The following is an 18895-nucleotide window of genomic DNA, read 5'->3' as shown; positions in this document are numbered from 1 at the left end:
TGCCTAACAGTTTCCATCAGACAAGCTAAATGCTTGGTGAATACGACTCTGGGTTTATTGGGCACCTCTACTTTATAGCAAGCCATTTTAGTAGCACCATTAAAATATTTTCTTTATTCTAGAACCACGTGTGCAGGGAGAGATATGTGCTATCCTCAGTGTCTGCGATTTCTAAACGATCAGCCATTCTGGATCAGAAAATGTTTTGAATGTGGGACCAGACATTACCGAAGCAAAGATCCTTTATTTAATGTGGAATTGACATAATTCCATTGCAGGCGTCTATGCGCTGATGCGCAGGCAATCGAGCTGAAAGATTTGTTTTGGTTTACACGTTAACCAATCACATTACTTACAGTGGAGGTAACACGTTGCGGAGGAGAGCGTTTCAATGCCTCATTTTCATATGAAGTACCTCTACCTCCCCGGAGGGCAGCCCTTTTTAAACTCCGTCCATTCATTTGTGTCAGTGGCCTGTCAGCTTTGGCTCCCTTAACGCTGGAGTACAGAGGCGAAGGAGGAACGGCCCGGTACCTTCCAAACGGTGCTGCCAACCTCCAGCTTGTGTCACGGCAACCCACTTTAACCCACTGCCTGTCTGTGTGACTGACACCTGTTCCCCTGTGTGGTGCTGATTGGCAGTGCCCGTGTGGGCGATGGCGATAACACGAGAGCGCTGCCGGCAGAGGCGGGCGGCCGTAGCGCACCAACGCTGACATTCTTTCTCTATAATAATGGTGGCATTGAATTCCACACATTAATATAACAATACAATACACACAGGGCCTACTCGGTCTTCTTTCTCACTCTTTTATTTATTTGTTTATTTATCCGTTTGGGCGTTTGACATGTCTGACACGTTAGACGGTTTTGAAAAGACCACAGTGACATTTGAGGAGCACATTTCAATATGTCAATAATACAGACGTTTCGCCATGACAACCCAGAGGCGCGTCAGCATTGTATGCTACATGTCAGTCTTCATTACTGTCTTGTATAAAATTATGACTATTTTCACAGATTTCATACAATTTAGCAGAGGCAGAGGAGAAAAAAAAATAAAAAACAAGTTTTTGACTAATGGGACCAAACAAACACGCGGAGTTTGTGCGAGCGAGTCGTGAATCGCACCGTGAGAGGGAGTCCCAGGGTTTCCTGTTTTTCATATCAAGGTGCTGGGCTTTGAGGTACGTGGCCTATGACACGTTGAGGATATCCGGACAGTTTGTCCCATTTAACTTCGATATGCTAGAAAGTTTCATAAAAAGCCTGTGTTATGTAACATTAGATCGAGATTAGATCTGATTTAACATTTTGATGGAAAAGGCATCTCAGTTCAAGAGTAAAGTGAGCATTCACCCTCTATTATTGAAGTTTTATAAAAGAGATTGAACTGGAGTGGAGTTTTCCTCCCACTGCGCCTAAACAGGAAAACAAATTCAACAGCTATGTTAGTACTTCCTTAAGTTGACTCACTCTTCCCAGCAGGTTAGGGGAACAGTCATTTTCAGTCATGACTGAAAACAAAGAACAGTCATATTCCGTTAATGCAGTCATTTATTTTTCATGGCTTTGTGAGAACAAACTGGTATCTTTAGAACAGAAGGTCAGCATGACTCCTCAGAGGATGTGATATTTGTATGAAATATGTCAGTACCAATAATATACTTGCAGCTGCTTTTGGGCCACACTGATGCAAACAGAAAAAAAACAAACAGGATTTCACATAGACTAGGTTGTTGTATAGCTAACAGCGGGAATGTGGATATGATGTTGAGGTGCTGACGTTTCTGGTGTGTCAAAGATGGCTCCAAGCAAACCAGCTGCCTGAGGGAGACACACAGGCGATGAAAGCGAGATTTCATTCATCTTCTGACTTCTCTAGATTTCTTGCGGAGAGGCTTGGATTTCATAAAATAACTTTAAAAAAAATCGATTAGTTATTTTTGTCGTCTTCACTGCTTTCTCTTAAAGTCCTGCTGTGCCCCTTGCTGCTTCCCACATTCAGATCAACGTACATTTCACGAAGTGGCTACCAGCTTCTGTTTCCATAACAACCATCTGTGAGAATCATTGGCCAAAAGAAAGATACTGAGCAGAGCCTTACAGAGGATGGGTCATTTGACATTGTGATGGAGGGGTCATTTTAACAGTTTTGTTGATCTAATGCCACACAGGAAACTGACAGTGCCCTGACAGCAAATTACAACGTCTACGATTCCTAATTACTGGACAGCCCGACAACTTGATAGACACCATTAACGTGAAAATCAATCAAATCTTAAAGGAGGCCAAAACTCGTTATGTTTTCTGTGTTTTCCACTAATTTAACGTGTTGGTTTGTGTTGGAGACTCAGTTAACGTTGTGTGGAGAGTGGGACACTACTAAGGTAAGTTCTGTTTTAACCTTGAGACAAGGTTTAGTTCAGGCAGTGCTATAGATGAGATTTAAAAGTACTCATAAAGAAACAGCCCCGAATTTAATATGAAAGTTAGATCCCTGTGTCTGGCTGTCTCTCCCCCAGGCTGGGCTCAAATGGCATTAGCAATGTCCTCATCCTCTAATATGAAAGCATGTCAGAATCCTCACATCCTCCATGTGAACAACATTCCACCTGAGGTATACACAGCACTTAACTACAAATTCTCATTCATTTTAAATTAGTTAAGCTCCCCTGTGGAGGAATATATTGAACTGTCTCATTTGTAGATTCTTGGTGACCTTTACCAAAATTGATCCTGAAAAATGAAAAACAAGGATTTTTACGTCTGAGACTTTGATTCAGTAATGTTTCTTGACCCCGAGACTTTTCTGTAGGATATCTAAACACACACACACACACACACACACACACACACACACACAGGTCTGTGTGCCTTAGCCTGGCTGATTTTAGATATGTCTAGAACATTCTGTTATGTGATGAAGGAGAAAAAGCATTCAGCACCTGTCAGACTATACGGGAAACAAACCAACAGGAAGAAAAATCAGACACAAATGCTCAGTTTGTTTTGAAATCCTATTCACATCAAGGTGGCGCCAGAATAACAGGATTTATCCAGCATCTCCAGGGACTCACAGCAAACATTTAAAAACGCAGATGGATACTAGCAAGATTTATGAAAATTCAGAGCATGACACGACTAGACACTGTTGTTCAGTGCTGTTTTTTGAAACCTGGAACGTGTTTACAGAGAAAACAAAGTAACTGGTTTATTTAAGTCTTATCCAGCTGTAAAAAGAAATAGTGGATATTAGATTTTCTGAACCCAGAACCTGGTGCAATGTTCCGTATCGCCCGTGTGGCCTCCTCTCCGGACATACCCGTTAAGTTTGCGTTCGCAAGAGCACTTATCATAACAGTTTGGTGGACCTGAAATGTTATGCAGTGTGTGACATGTTAAACACGTCATGGGTCTACAAAGACCCTACAGATCTACAGTAATCTCAGTGTACTTCTAGTTTTCAAGACTTTTATCTTGGGTTCTTTGCTACAGCATAGACAGTGTTCAGATGGAAAAAAGAGCTGTTCTGATTGTGGCATGCCAAGTGGATTGTTTTACAAGAATGTATAATACAGTCGAGAAGAAAGAGACAACATAGTTTGAGCCAAGTCTCTTCTCCTCCTTCTGGAGTAAGTACAGATCCAACTCCATTATTCTTTCCTGGAGAACCTCCCCCCACAAACAACCCTCTCCATCTGGGCCAGAGAGGGAGACGCATCCCTCAGATCTCCCCCTTTGAGCCGGATGGAGTTGGACCCCAGTGAAGAGTCTAAATCTCAGGCTTTATGGCCATTCTGGCGCAGAGAGAGAAAGAGAGAGAGAGAGAGAGGACAAGGCCAGTAGCCAGACGAGCCACAGAAAGGACAGGAGCTGCTGGCTGGTTGGTTCTGTGGGTATCATTGTCGTACAGCTCAAGGAAAATGGTCGCTGGCCTCAGCAATTCTCCACGGCGCACAAATTACGTCAAAAAATCCCCTAAACATGGCTACTGGCATCGGAACCACAGAGATTGTTCCGGTGGGCTTTTTCCAGTCAACCACTACTCAAAGGCTCAAACACATGGACACTCAGCAAAGCCTTCTGGAGCAACCCTGAGCTTTTTGCAAGCCGGATCATCTTCTGAACAGGCCAATTAAACACGCAGAATAGTGGTTTGGTAAGATGGAAGAAAGGGGGCAGGTGCACTGGCCAGCTTTGTGTCTGAGGGACAGAAAAGCATTGTGGGAAGGGCGTGTCTGTGAGAATGCCAGACCATGCTGCAAAACAGACATCAAAAAAGCCTCGCCGCTTCTCTCCCCTTTTGCGCGGCCCAAAAAAAAAAAAAAAAAAAGGCATTTCAGATAAAGGTTTTGGAGAATAGTGTGAACTCTCCCCTCTTTCTTCCGACGGGAGTAGCATGGCTATAAACATAATAATCCCTTTGAGTCAGAGAGAGAGAGAGAGTGCTGTGTGAGGGGTGAGGAGAAAGGGAGGCGGAGACGCTGGAGGGGCAGAGTTGGAAAACTGACGTGGCGGAACAGCAAATTATGACCGCCAGCTTGACCAGCCTGAGAAACATCAGCTCAGACACCCCCCCCCCCCCCCCCCCCCCCCACTTTATTCTCATCAGACTCAGCCTTCCTCAGGCTGGAGATATAAATGTTTAAAAAGTGATGGCGCAGTCTCATCAATCCAACAGTCAGTTGTTATTACGGACAATGTCATGCTGATTTCCCCTTCTAATGGACATTAGAACTGCCACGGTGCTTCAGGCCACACACACGTGCGCGCACACACACACACACACGCATACACACACACACACACACACACACACACACACACACACACACACAGAGTGGAACACATACAGATAACCCACTCTTTGAATTAAGAGCTGTAACTCTTCAGTTGTTAATCTTTCCTCCTTCCTGCTGGAAATGGTGCCACAGAGTCTCTGGCGTAAAGAAAAAGGTGAGAACATTGAGCTGAAATGAAATGTAACACTCATAAGACACATAAGAGGCTACTGAGTGATACAGCATGTAGATTTACGCCAGGCTCCAACATACCGCGCTAAGCCAAAGAGCCCTCAAGAATTAAAACTAAAGCTGAGGGGATAGCTTCTATCTATCTCATTCTGGGAAAGTGCCATATATAATATTACTGTGGCGAGCAGTAATGGATCTGTAATAAAAGCATTACTCATAAAATTACTCCTGTAATCACAGTACAATACTAAACTCAGGAAGTCACCTCAGATAATACTGAATACAATTATAAAACTGTAACTGTATTGGAATACCGAGACAGGAGAGCATAAAAAGCACCAGAACAAAAAGTTAAACTGGATTATAATTCATCCTAAAACATTGCACATGGGACAAAATGTTAGACTGGATTAGAATTCATACTAAAACATACACATGGGGCAAAAAGTTAAACTGGATTATAATTCATCCTAAAACATTACACATGGGACAAAAAGTTAAACTAGATTATAATTCATACTAAAACATACACATGGGACAAAAGGTTAAACTGGATTATAATTCATTCTAAAACATTACACATGGGACAAAAAATTAAACTGGATTATAATTCATACTACAACATACACATGGGGCAAACAGGTAAATCATTTGTTTATGGGTTTTCTGCCCATATGGATATTCCCGAACATGGTGGCTGACAGGGATGAATTTATGTTCTAGATATTGTTTTTTTTCTCTCTTAAAGTGTGTGGTAATGTCCAGTGCACTACCGTCAGGTGTTCCCTGAAGTGCAGTTTTAAATATTGCCTTTTTAACAGCATAGCAGAAATGTGGTTCGGGATAGAAGCAGAGCATTCTCTTAATTAAATGTGAATGAATGAATAAAACAGCTATTCATAAACAGTGACTGTTTGTTCGGACTCCAATTTGTCAGTAAAAAATAAAGAAAGAAAGAAAAAATCGGTCTCATGACTTTGAGCTTGCTGTGAATAGCACGCAACCTAAACATATGACTGCCCTCAGTTTACACAGTCAGTCAGTGACAAATCATGACCTACAACTACATTCATCTACTCTCAGAGACAGAAATGTAGTATCTGTAACAAGCATAAAAGACTTTATTGTTGAGGGCGGTTTTACTACTGTAAATACTGACAGCAGGTCTTGAAAATGGTATTGAACACGGTAAAACTGTAGTACAACACTAAAATAAAGTGTACATTCAAATAAATGCATTAAATATTACTACCGTTATGAACTTTATTTGATGATAGTTCTGTCGGTCATTATTTTTAGTTTTTAACACAAAGCTAAATGAATGCTTCCCTCTCAACAGCTGTGTTTGTACTAAACAACATTATCATGAAGAACTATATTAGCACTTGAGATAGAAACATCATCGTTTGACAAAATCTTTCTATGAGCAAACATTGCAATAACACAGAAGTTAAAATGGCCTCTGAGCTGACACGCACACTTGTCTTGACTGAGGTGGTTTATCAAACTGTCCTGAGAGTAACAGTTCTCAGAAAATTCTTTTCTTTTTATGAAAAATATTACGTTTATATAACCAGTAAATAACCGAATCGTAGTCTCAATCAAACTGTTCGTGATGTATCAGACAGAACCAAATCAGTGTATGCAAATGTTACAAAGGAATCTGTGTATACATACAGGTGTATATGTTACTCACAAAACATCTCTGTCCCTTATGGTGAATAATTAGACATAAAACCCATTTGGCTGAAAGTTATGTCACTAGGCTGATTTTGGTAAGAAACTGCTTTGTTCTGATTTTTGTATAAGTTATATTTAAACAATACTCCATTCAGGCCCTTTTTTTTTAAATCCCTGAAACACACATTCAAAATAATCAGTAGAGGATGGCTGTATTCTGAACCAACAACACCGGCTAACACCCCAATTAAACTCACTTAGCCTCCTGTGGTATGAGCAGTCTCAGTGCTCTTCTTTGTGTTAATGAGAAAACATTTTAGGGGAATTACAACAGGTCCAAATCCCTCTCAAATTTAACCTTCATGATCTGTGCTGAGGTGAAGATAGACATTGGGGGTTTGGTATGTGTGTGTGTGTGTGTGTGAGTGTGTGTGTGTGTGTGTGTGTGTGTGTGTGTGTGTCTGTGGTGTGTTTGAGTTGATCCATGGGGTACATGGGTGGTGGAGAGGACACACCTCACACACGCACACCACACACACGCACACACACACACACACACACACACACACACACACATAAGCACACAAAAAGCGGATGAGGTCAGATGAGAATGTATGTGATTTGAAGCGGTAAAAATCCAGAGATTAAGCGCTAGCACTAGCGGCACGGTTATGCTTGCAGTTTGAAGTCTCTGTCTATTAGATTAGCATTAGCATTAGCGTTATTGTTTAGTCAGCCTAATGGAGCCACCTGCGGGCACCACTGCCTCCTCTCTGTGGAGAGCTAATGAGACACTTAGTCATGCTGCTATGCCACACTATACGCTGTAACTAACACCGAGTCTCAAACCAGCCATAAACACACATTATTGTCAATATTCCCCCGCACGCTTCACCTCGTATATCAGCATAGCCTTTCTATATTACAACAAATGATACGATTTGAGGCAAAATATTCATACATTTATCATTTCAAAAGGACTCTGAGCCTTTCCAGGCTTTGGAGTGATGTGGCATTCTATGAGGAGTTTCAGCGTTTCTTGTTTATGACTGATAAGTAGGCCTACCAGGCAGAGTGTCAGGCATTCACATCTAGTCTGGTCTGGGTGTCTGAGTCATTGGAGTGGTGTCTGTTGCCTGGTTCTGCAAAGTATAAGTGCTCAGAATCACCAGAATCAAAGCAGCCCCCATATCTCTCCTCCACAACCTCACAGTTGTGTGTCATAGAGTCACTGTCAGACCTGAGATGTAGCAGACGGCAGAGATAATTTCTGCTGCAACTGAGCAACTGAACACTTCATCAACACCACAGAGACTGCTCAAGACACAGACAGACGGACAGACGGACGGACGGACGGACGGACGGACGGACGGACAGACAGACAGACAGACAGACAGACAGACAGACAGACAGACAGACAGACAGACAGATAGATAGATAGATAGATAGATAGATCCCATGGGATCAGTAGGTTAATAAGATAAGGGAAAAGCACCTTTGCCTGTCGAATATGACATTTTGCTGCACCATCTTTCTGTGTGGTGTCTGAGCTACTGAAAATGTTACTGACGAGCTGTATGCTAGTATCAGTCATTACACTTTTTCCTCCACTACCTACACAAATACCCTGGAGTTTAATTAGTGCTAAAGCCGCAGCCTCTCTCTGGGTCAGGCATCCGCTTTTACAAGATATGAAACAAAACAACAACATGAAAAAAACACACGGTTGGTTTATCACGCTGAGAACAAGAGCGACGGAGAGATGTGTGCACATCTGTTACAGCTTAATAATGCCATAGAGGTACCTAAGACACACACACACACACACATGCACACACAAATCTCTCTCTCTCTCTCTCTGTCTCTGTCTCTCACACCCCCACACACACACGTACATAATCACACCCCCACACACATGCATAAGACAGATGTTATGCTGCATGCAACTGCATGGTGTGTGTATGTGTGGGTGTGTGTGAACACACCTCACTGTGTCTTAAGTTGCTGAAATGAGTTGAGCTGAGATCAGGTGTGTGAATGTGGTTCTGTAATGGAGTCTTTTCCGTTGTGCACTGTGTACGATATCTGATCTGATTTTGGGTACACTCAGTGCACGCTACATAAAGCATTACTGCTTCCAGAGTAAAACTCTAGATTTGCATTACAACATACAATTGTGTGCATTCGAGTAGAGGGCTATTAATGGTGTCTGATCTCTCTGCCAGACTGGATAAAGTGTGTATATTTGTGTGTGTGCGTATGTGTGTGTGTGTGTGCGCGTGTGCGTTTGTGTGAGAGGAATACTGGATAGGAAACTATAGCCCTGAACAGCTGGGGTGTCTGCCCAGTAAATCCTTCTTGGTGGTTTATAGGACCCTGCTGAGCAACAAACACACACACACACACACACACACACACACACACACACACACACACACGCACACACACAGTCGGGCATACAAAAGAGGTGGTAGCAGTTGTGTAACCAAACCACACATCCAAACCGCACCCCACACCAACAACAACCCACATCCTATAAGCGACAAGGAGACTTACCATTCAGCTCCATCTACACTGCTCTGTAAACGCAGTCTAATACTGTGAGTGAAAGGTTATGATAGTCCTTCATAATCAGTAGAACACACAAAGCCACCCTGTGATCTTCAGTAGTGCTTTACTCTGTGTTTTCACAACTAGACCCAAACTCAGCAGTGGAAGATATGACCCTATTAAGAAACAGGAGAGAGATAGAGGAGAGACAGTGGTAAGAAATGCAAACCTTGTTTGTGTGTGTGTGTCTGTGTGTGCGTGCGTGCATGCGTGCATGTGTGTGTGTGTGTGTGTGTGTGTGTGTGTGTGAGAGAGAGAGAGAGAGATACTCACACTCTGGGAACAGTATTGCTTCTTTAATGGTTTTCTCTCTCTGAATATTCTGCAGCTGCTCCTCTCTCCTCTCTCACTGGACTCATGACTGCCCAGCGTGACTGTGGTACTGGACTACTGAGCCCCTCTGCAACCCTCTGAAAACATGTTTTCTGAAGAATTCACTGGCTTTTTCTGTTAACTGACTAACATAGCTGTAATTAGATCACCAAATGATCACAGTGTGGGTGAATGTATGTATAGTGTGTATGTGTGTGTGTGTGTGCGTCTGTGCGTGTCTAACCCAGCAGTGTTAGAGATGCCAATATATGTGCTAAATATTCTGAGGGGACCTGAGAACACATCATAATCACCTAATACAGTAGCTAAAAAAACAAAAACAAAACTGTGCCCTAATCCTTCCAAATAGCACTGTCCTGGAAAAGAGCTTGTCATGTCCGACATTATAAGAGTAACCTTTTCTGTAATTCTGCGTTGTCTTTCTTTTTGTAGCTTCTGTCAATAGTTCCACTTTTTCCCCTGGTGTTCCCATGCTCTCCATGGTAACAACAGTCAGACTATGAATCTGATCAGGTCCAATCCAACTACTCTACAGCAACACCACACAGTAAAACACTGCATTATTGATATCGCCATTTGGTACCAACACTAAAATTTCATTGCTTGCTCACACAAACAGTCATGCTCTCTCACTCTCTCTCTCTCTCTCTCTCTCTCTCTCTCTCTCTCTCTCTCTCTCGCTCCATCTCTTCACACACAGAGCATGCAGACAGTCATAATCACCCCTATCGGGAGATGTGAATTTCATTATCCTCTGAATAAATAATCATCTCCTCAGATGATTTATCATATTGTTATGAATGAGGACATTTTTACAGCCTAGAACCAGTCTTGACATGCATATTTTATAAACCAACTTCCAACAGCAACAAAAACTTTCACCAAGAGTAATAGCTGGATGAAATAAATCCGGCACGATTACTTCCACAACAATCAGGACTGAGGAAGAGAAGAAAAAAAAATTCCACAAATTTGATTTCACTGGCAAAGGGTGAGTCAGAGCTTTTGGAGCAAGGACTGCGAGAACTTTCTAGAAACAGATTATCAAAAGCAAGTCCAATTTAAATAGATTCATATAATAGAGCGCTTTCAATGATTTTGTGCTGCCTACTAAATTTACATACGGAATAATAATCAAATGATGCAAGATATATGAGAATAATTTGACGTGTTTTTAAAAGAGAGGACTTTAAACTGGTTATGAAAATAAGCGTGGCTTAATGAGAAATATATTACAGGAGTCTCCCGGGATTAGAGTCAGTCGAGCATGAGTCTCTTTCTCATCGCTGTGCCAGTTTACAAGTTTAAACCAGATGCTTCGGAAAAGAGAAACTCTCCGCAGAGATAATGCTCCACCATCAGGTCTCAACAACAGGCGAAAAACGTAAACATGCCACATTTCATGTTTACACATTCTTCAGAAGTAAAACCGAACAATCCAGTTTTGTATGTCAACGCATGCCTACACACAAATTGCTGGACACAACCTCTCATTGGCTTTTTGAGTGTATTTACACAGTGAACAAAACAATAATAAGTTATGATTTGTTTGACTACTGACTACGACCTGATGACTGTAAAGCTGTTTCTGAACTGGAATTTATGGGCTGCTGTTACACAGCTCTGTACTGACAACAAGTGCCAAATCAAAAAAAAAAAAAAAAAAAAAAAAAAGGAAGGAGAAAAAGTTAAACGGTACATTGTGAAGTGACGGGGAGGATTGCTGTGTGGTCTCCAGAAGGCATGAGTTCTTCTTTCTCAAGCCAAACCCAAACTCAGAGCTGGGCCAGAGGCGTTATGTCTCTCAACAGAAATAGAAGACAACTAAAACATAATGAAAAGACTGCTCCTGAAACAGGAAGAGGCCATTAATTCCCAAAAACATTAAACAAACAAAAAAAAAATTGGAAACAAGAATTGGTTTTGAACCAACGGCTTACCAAAACCTCTTATTTTTTAAAATGCTCCGTTTTCTTGTTCGGCCCCCTCTCTTAATGGGAAACCATGCACACACTCTCTGGGTCTTATGTTTTTTTGTTTTTTTTTCTTCTGCTGACCTGTACTCATACACGCCATCATGAACATGCAGTGATTTTCCAGTGCGTATGAAATTCATTAATGTGTCCTGGATGGAACAGATGTTGGGAGAGTGATTGTAATGTAGTAAACAAAATCCCACCCCACATCCCCATCCCAAGAGACAGGAGGCTGTTACTATGGTCTGGACGATGCTGAAAGCAACCCCCCACCCCACCCAACTTTGCCAAATTTCTCCAGATCATGGAAGGGGGAGGGGAAGCTGGTAGCTGATCTGTTCATCTCCCTGCCATCTGCTGTGAGGGGGGTTGAGTCCCATGCAGACAATACCCCGTCTATTTCATAGGACTCTCTCTGTTGTCTGTAATATCAGGATAGACTACAGTGTTACTCAGTCACTAATCATCCTCTACTCACTCTCTGTTACTCAGTCACTAAGCACTCTCTGTTACTCAGTCACCAATCATCCTCTACTCACTCTGTGTTACTCCATAACTAATCACTGTCCGCTCACTCCGTTAATGTGTTACTCAGTCACTAATCATCCTCTACTCACTCTGTGTTTCTCAATCACTAATCAACCTCTACTCACTCTCTGTTACTCAGTCACTAATCATCCTCTACTCACTCTGTGTTTCTCAATCACTAATCAACCTCTACTCACTCTCTGTTACTCAGTCACTAATCATCCTCTACTCACTCTGTGTTTCTCACTCACTAATCAACCTCTACTCACTCTCTGTTACTCAGTCACTAATCATCCTCTACTCACTCTGTGTTTCTCAATCACTAATCAACCTCTACTCACTCTCTATTACTCAGTCACTAATCATCCTCTACTCACTCTGTGTTTCTCAATCACTAATCAACCTCTACTCACTCTCTGTTACTCAGTCACTAAGCACTCTCTACTCACTCTCTGTTACTCAATCACTAAGCACTTTCTACTCACTCTGTGTTTTGCACTGTTAGTCCCTACAGCTGCAGTGATCAGTGAACAGAGCAGCATTGTTCTCAGTGCTCATGGCCTTTCATGCTGGCACTACCATTTACACTTACTGCCACTGCTGCAGCAGTTCCCACTGTCTTCTCACACCACTGCTAGTCACTGCTATGGAACTCTTTCAATTCATAAGCAGCTGACATTTTGCACCCTTATCACTCAGTTTACAGGCCATGTGCGCTGAAATAACCAGCCATTTGTCATTAGTCCTATACCACATGTGTGGAATTAATTAGATTACTGCGTGACACATTTCCTATTGTGTTAGTCCAACTTGCGTCTCAAAGATGGGCCTGGTCCGTTGATTAATGAGATCTTCGGGCTTTGATGACACGATGGAATGATGTGTCTTTGATTTTAAGGATGGGCACCCTCTGGAGTACTGACTGATATCCCGAGATGAAGAAAAGGAAAAAAAAAGAAAAAGAAAAAAAAAAGAAAAAGAGAGAGTGGGAACCGAAACATCCGTTTTTAATTTGATTAAGTAAACAGTGTTGAAATTGTAAGGTGATGGTGTTACAGGATCCAAAGTCCCTTCTAATCTCTCAGTAGGCAATATGAAAAGCCCAAAGAACACAGCTGGATTCTCACTGGGTCAACTCCATCACCAGTGACAAAACACACACAAACCGTCGTCACGGTGACTCCATTGATTTTCCAGTCACTGTTACTCTGTTTCTCTACCTTGATACACCCTGTCTCTTGGTAACAAAGAAAACGAGCTTGCTAATGAGAAGAAGTGGCAGGCATCCACGTGACCAAAGACTCGTGAGAGCTAGCCAAGTGATACTTCACGACATGATTTGGTTGCAAGCTGTCAAAATCCAGTACAAGGTATCGTTAGCCAGGCAACCAACAGCTGCTCTGGACTGGTAGGGATCTCTTCCTACTCTGGCCAAATAAGTACGTTAATAACACACTGGACTAATAAGTATGTTAATAAAATAACTGACACTCTAACCAAATAAGTACATTAAGGAGATAACATTGTTATCCGTAGCAGATGATAGCGAGAAAGGTTCTTTGAGTTATTACACACAAGAAAGCAAAGGTGTGATGGATTTTGTAAACCTTATGTTTATAGTGACAGTACCAGGTCTGGACTTGGCATACTGTGTGGAATGGCCTGAGATGGGAATTGGATCTTGTAAAGAACCTCTCCATTCCCATTTATGGACTTCATTTGTGTTTGTGTGCGTAAGTCTCTGTGTATGGGTTTTAAATAGAGTCTGTGTGGTCTGGTATGTTCTAGAACACAGACCATACTTCATCCTATCCACCAAGGCTCCTCTCCAGATTTCATAATCTCCTGGTGCCAATGCCAACCTCTGTGCTCCGTCTGTGGAGAGCGCATATCTCCCCAAAGGCTAATTTTGGGTGATGATTTTTGAGAACATGATGAAAGCTCGGGAGATGAAAGTTTCCTGTCCTCTCACTAATGTTTCTGTTTTTTTCCATCCAGATCACAGAGAGTGGTACAGTAATGCCTGTATTTTTGCCTCTCTCTGGGGCCTGGGGCAGAGAGAGCGACAGAAAAAGAAGAAAGTGAGAGAAAGAGAGAGAGAGAGAGAGAGAGAGAGAGAGAAAGAAAGAGAGACAGACAGACAGCCGGACAGACAGAAGGAGACTGTAGTCATGCCACTGTACTCCACAGACCTTTAATTAAATGAATGCCTAAGTAAGGGTGGCTGCAGGGTCTAAAGTCACGAGTCACAGGGATTATATGGGAACGGTGTGTGTGTATGCGTACGTGTGTGTGTGTGCGTGCGTGCACACAGCACAACTTTATTAATGAAACCGAGAGAGCACAAAGAACTGAGCAAACCACATAATAATGTACGAATGCACAGACACTCATTCACAAAAGTACAGTCAGCAAACCAAAAAAAACCCCCAAAAAACAAACAAACCCACAGAGGAATGCATATTAGTTATTCATCCTTTATTAAATAATAATAACAATAAAAAAGAACATTTCTGTACAAAGTCTACAAACAACAATTGAATTGTCTGACCAGTGCCGGGATGTCCATGTCTTTTGGTGTTGGCCCCCTGTCTTAGACAGAAGAGGTAATACTATCTCAGCTCTGCAGGAAAGCTTAAGTCAGGAGAGAGCTCCAAGGCACTTGGAAAAGAGTCAACAGAGTCCAATGAAAACAGAGCTGGGCACACCGTTATGACCCCACAAAGAACTTCTCCCCCTTTCCCATCTCTCCAACACTCTTTCTTTTCAACACCATTTAATCAATCCTCACCTCTCTCTCTCTCTCTCTCTCTCTCTCCTTCTCTCTCCTTCTCCTCTCACCAACAAGAGTTCCAACTCCCAACATGCCTTTTAGAAAGCACAGTAAGGAAAGGGGGTATTCCAGTCTGAGGTACGATGAGGGGATTTACTCTCTTTCTCTCTCTCTTTCTCTCTCTCTCACTCTCTCTCTCATGCTTTCTCTCGTGCTCTCTCTCTCTCTCTCTCTCTCTTCACACGCTCTCTCCCATGTCTTCACCTTGAGGCATACTTGCTGCAAAAAAAAAAAAAAAAAAAAAAGGTAACTTGAATTCTTTTTTTAACAGCAAATCTAGCAGATGGAGTAAACATAAGTGAAACAAAGAAAGCATAAGGCCTAAATCCTCCAAGGCCTCAGGGGGTTTTGACCCAGGAACTGGCCTTTCGCAATGGCTCTCCTCCAAAAAAACAGTTCGTTTAAGGCTCAATAGTGTCCAAGGATGTGGCTCTGGGTTTTCCCAACTTCTCCACAATGAAGTCTCTCTTTGCAGCTTGAGTTCTTTCCTCAGAGAAAGGACAAAGAGAGCTGGAGAGGACGGAGGTTGTCTCTCTTTCTCTCTCTCTTTTTTTTTTCTGTAGGAGCGAGAGTTTCTTCCTCTGTTCTCTAAAACTCGTAAGCCCAGAGGTTCCAACTGCAATCCATAGGTTGCAATAAAATAGCAGAAATAGTTCACACAGTGTTGGCCACACTACGTGTACAGATCAAACAGTCAAAAGCAAAAACAAAACAAAACAAACAAAAAACCCCCCACAAAAATCCCACCAAGGACCATCCTAATACTTTTTCTAAAGTTACTTGGCCAAAAGGTTCGTCCCCCTAATACAAGATATTTCCTCTCTTTTCTCAACCTGTTCTTTTAACAACTGTTAACAGTTCACGATAAAAAAAACAAACAAAAAACAAACAAAAAAAGAGAACACTGTGTCATTAACAGGCTGAACAAAAAGTGTAAGACTGGCATAAGACGTTTTGACACACGAAAAAAAAAGAAAAGAGAAGAAAAAGAAAAAAAGACCGCTGAAAAAATACCAACGATGACAACAGAGCAGAACAGAAGCAAGTATCTGTATACTGTAAAGACACATGTCTATAAACTAAACAAAATGTCCACAATCTTCTAGGCCACTGCTTTCACAAAATGGAGGCCAAGCTTTCACAAGCAACAATCTGTCTAAGAGTTCCTAGTGCCACTCACTTCTAATGTCCATTACCGATTTTAAAACTTTTTTTTTCTTCTTCTTCTTCTTCTTCTTCTTTACAAATCTATAGTCATATACATTTATTTTGGGATAGGCATTAGACTGATATGTTTTGATATCTTCTCGCATCCACGGCGTGCTCTACAGGGGAGGTCTTCTCTAAGGCTTCCAAGAGGAAGCTGAAATTTGTAGGTGGGTCATGACTGGGAAGTGAGTTTCAAATCACAGTCTCTGATTGGCTGGGTTTTTCCCCTCACGCTGCTAAGAGCTGACGAAGGTTTCAGGACAGGGTTGACAGGGCGAGAGGGCGTCGGGTGGAGGCCTGATGCACCACCATCAGGCCTCAGAACAGCACCTCTGCTGGTTGATTTTGACCTTGTGCTTGATGCCGTCATACAGCTCAAAGTTGTAGTTCTCCAGCGTCGTGGAGCTTCGGGAGGAGAGGCCGTTGTAGGAGCACGTGCAGTAGAGCAGAAGACCCGCGCACACCGCCCCCAACAGGACGCCCAAGGAACTCATCACAATGATGGTGACCAGGATGGGGTCCAGGGTGAGGAGCCAGGCGTTGTCCTTCTCCGACACCCGCGTCACCGGAGGCTCTCGCGATGGTCCCGGTGTGCTCAACGCAGGGAAAGGAAAACCTGGAGAGAGACCGGAACGACACATGAGCCAAAACAGCCCGGGGAGCTGAAATCCACTAAACATTAAATCATGGAATTTCATCAAGCTTCCAGATGAGAAGCTCAGTCTAGGCTCATTTCACCTCAGTGATTTCTACAATACAGCTGATTGGTTAAGATGGAGAGAATGCTGCGCATCAGACTGAAGAGATCTCGAGAAGTCGTGGGATTTATTCTAAGAACTAAGAATTGACAAGACTGAGAGACTGATTGACTGAGGTATGAAAGGGAAAGATGAGCCTGTCTGCTGACTGCCATTATAAATTGGGCAACACATTTTATTAAATTAAATCAAGACTGGGACACAGGTGCCTGTAGGTACCCAAAAATCTGTGTTTACTCCAAAATCCAACTTTTCATTCTTCTCAATAACGAAAGCTTGCGAGTGTGAGCGTTACCTTGATCGAACCGCTCTCTGCCGTGGAACAGTGGATCGTTTCCAAAATCAACTGGCCTCCGTTCTGTGGGAAAGACATAAACATTTATATGAAACACATTATAAAATGAATATGAGGATGAACTCAGAAACATTCTGTTTGACTCTGAGAGAACAATAGAAAACAATAATGGATCTTTTTGTTGTAAAATGAACTAGCTATGCTTAGTTTGGCAAAAACTGAGCACTTGATTAAAAAATATGAACAAAATTTGCCAAATTCAGGCAACGGTAATTGCCCAATATAGCAACCTAATCAGACATTGCTGTGCTGAGGCAAAATAGTCCACTTTTTTTTCAGCAGTGAATAAATCAAAGAATTTATTTTACTTTCCCAGATTCCTGCAATATAGTTATCGACCTTTTAAATTTCACAAAAGGTATTTTGTAGAAAAATATCACTTTATTATAACATGACATACAACATGTCCAAGACAGTGAAGTTGAACAGGCTAAAATGACTTACACACAAGCACACACACATACACACACATACACACACACTCTGAGGGGCTGCATGGCATGAAGAGAAAAGTCACAATTAGGCCCTGTATTCACACAGAAAGGGTATGAAAGAGCACACAGACATTCAGAGAGCAATGTCAATCAGAGTTACCACTCAACTGCTGTCAAATAAATGTATTAAAAAAACAAAAAAAACAAAAACAAAAACAGAGCAAGAGCAGTAGCTCTGGAGAACATAGACAGGTGAAGCTGGTTCTCTGAACTACTGATTGCATTTTATTTATGTTCATGTTAATTCTGTGACTAATCTATGACCAACTTTGGAACCTTAAAAACAATAGTACCTTCTTTAATCAAGGTTAAGCATTTAAAAAAGTCACAGAGAGAGGAAAAACCAAAAAGCAGAGTAATAATTCTTCTGTGTGTGTGTGTGTGTGTGTGTGTGTGTGTGTGTGTGTGTATGTGTGTGTAGGCAAGACAATGGACAGCCACTGCACACCGTCACCTCTCTGAGTCCGTTTCTTCATTAATATTTTCAAAAGACAGAACAAGGAGACTGCCTTGTGAAATATACCTTACAGCAAACTTCATAAAATTTTACTGTGAACATTGAGTTATTAAAAATATTAAGAGCTTAAACAAATCTTTAAGAAGCAGCTGTAGCCGTTAAAAAGTACATCACAACAATATGACAAGACCTCATTTTGTAAGCATTGCTGTTTCAATAAAAAGAAAAAAATAAGGGGAAAAAAATCCTTCAGAAGAAAGTCATAAATAAAACACAAGTATAACCCAATTTTCCAGCAGAAAAATAAAATGTTTTGATGGTATTTTGTATTGAGTAGTCAAAGTTAAAGGCTTCCTGTGAATACATACATAAATCATACAGTCATATACATGAGAGGATGAAAGTGTATCTCATAAAATTATACCACTATTAACATCAGAAAGGTGTTCCAGAGGAACAAGACATCATTGTATATTGGCATGAAAAGGACAAACACAGTTTGTGAAATATTCCCATAGTAGGCAAAAATTGGTGAAAATCCGTTTTTCTGTGAAAAGTCTGTAAATGTCTCACAACTTTAGACTTGGCCTTACTGTTGGCCTGTCGCACGCTGTCCTAAGATGCTGACGACCCATTTTAGAACTCTAAAATACCTTGGTTTTCCAAACCGTTTTCTGATTCCAAAT

At 41.7% G+C, this 18895-nt stretch overlaps 2 protein-coding genes across 3 annotated transcripts in view; both read right to left on the bottom strand.

Moving 5' to 3' along the window:
* Window positions 1-3906, bottom strand: part of abcb6b (ATP binding cassette subfamily B member 6 (LAN blood group) b) — a 29712-nt gene extending 25806 nt beyond the window's left edge. The window contains exons 1-2 of the mRNA XM_030786668.1: window positions 3792-3906; window positions 3601-3628 (exon numbers count right to left, since the gene is read on the bottom strand). Of these exons, the coding sequence (XP_030642528.1) occupies window positions 3601-3628; window positions 3792-3906 (143 nt within the window). The remainder of the gene's footprint in view (window positions 1-3600; window positions 3629-3791) is intronic.
* Window positions 3907-16456: 12550 nt separating this feature from the next.
* The window catches only part of nrp2b (neuropilin 2b), a 56935-nt gene continuing 54496 nt past the window's right edge, over window positions 16457-18895 (bottom strand). For both annotated transcript variants that reach the window (XM_030786089.1, XM_030786090.1), the window contains 2 exons: window positions 17199-17261; window positions 16457-16761 (listed from right to left, as the gene is read on the bottom strand). In XM_030786089.1, the coding sequence (XP_030641949.1) occupies window positions 16457-16761; window positions 17199-17261 (368 nt within the window). The remainder of the gene's footprint in view (window positions 16762-17198; window positions 17262-18895) is intronic.

This window comes from Chanos chanos, chromosome 10 (assembly GCF_902362185.1).
Source record: "Chanos chanos chromosome 10, fChaCha1.1, whole genome shotgun sequence".
Taxonomy (NCBI): domain Eukaryota; kingdom Metazoa; phylum Chordata; class Actinopteri; order Gonorynchiformes; family Chanidae; genus Chanos; species Chanos chanos.
The sequence above is the reverse complement of the archived record's forward strand: the minus strand, read 5'-3'. Positions and strand labels throughout refer to the sequence as shown.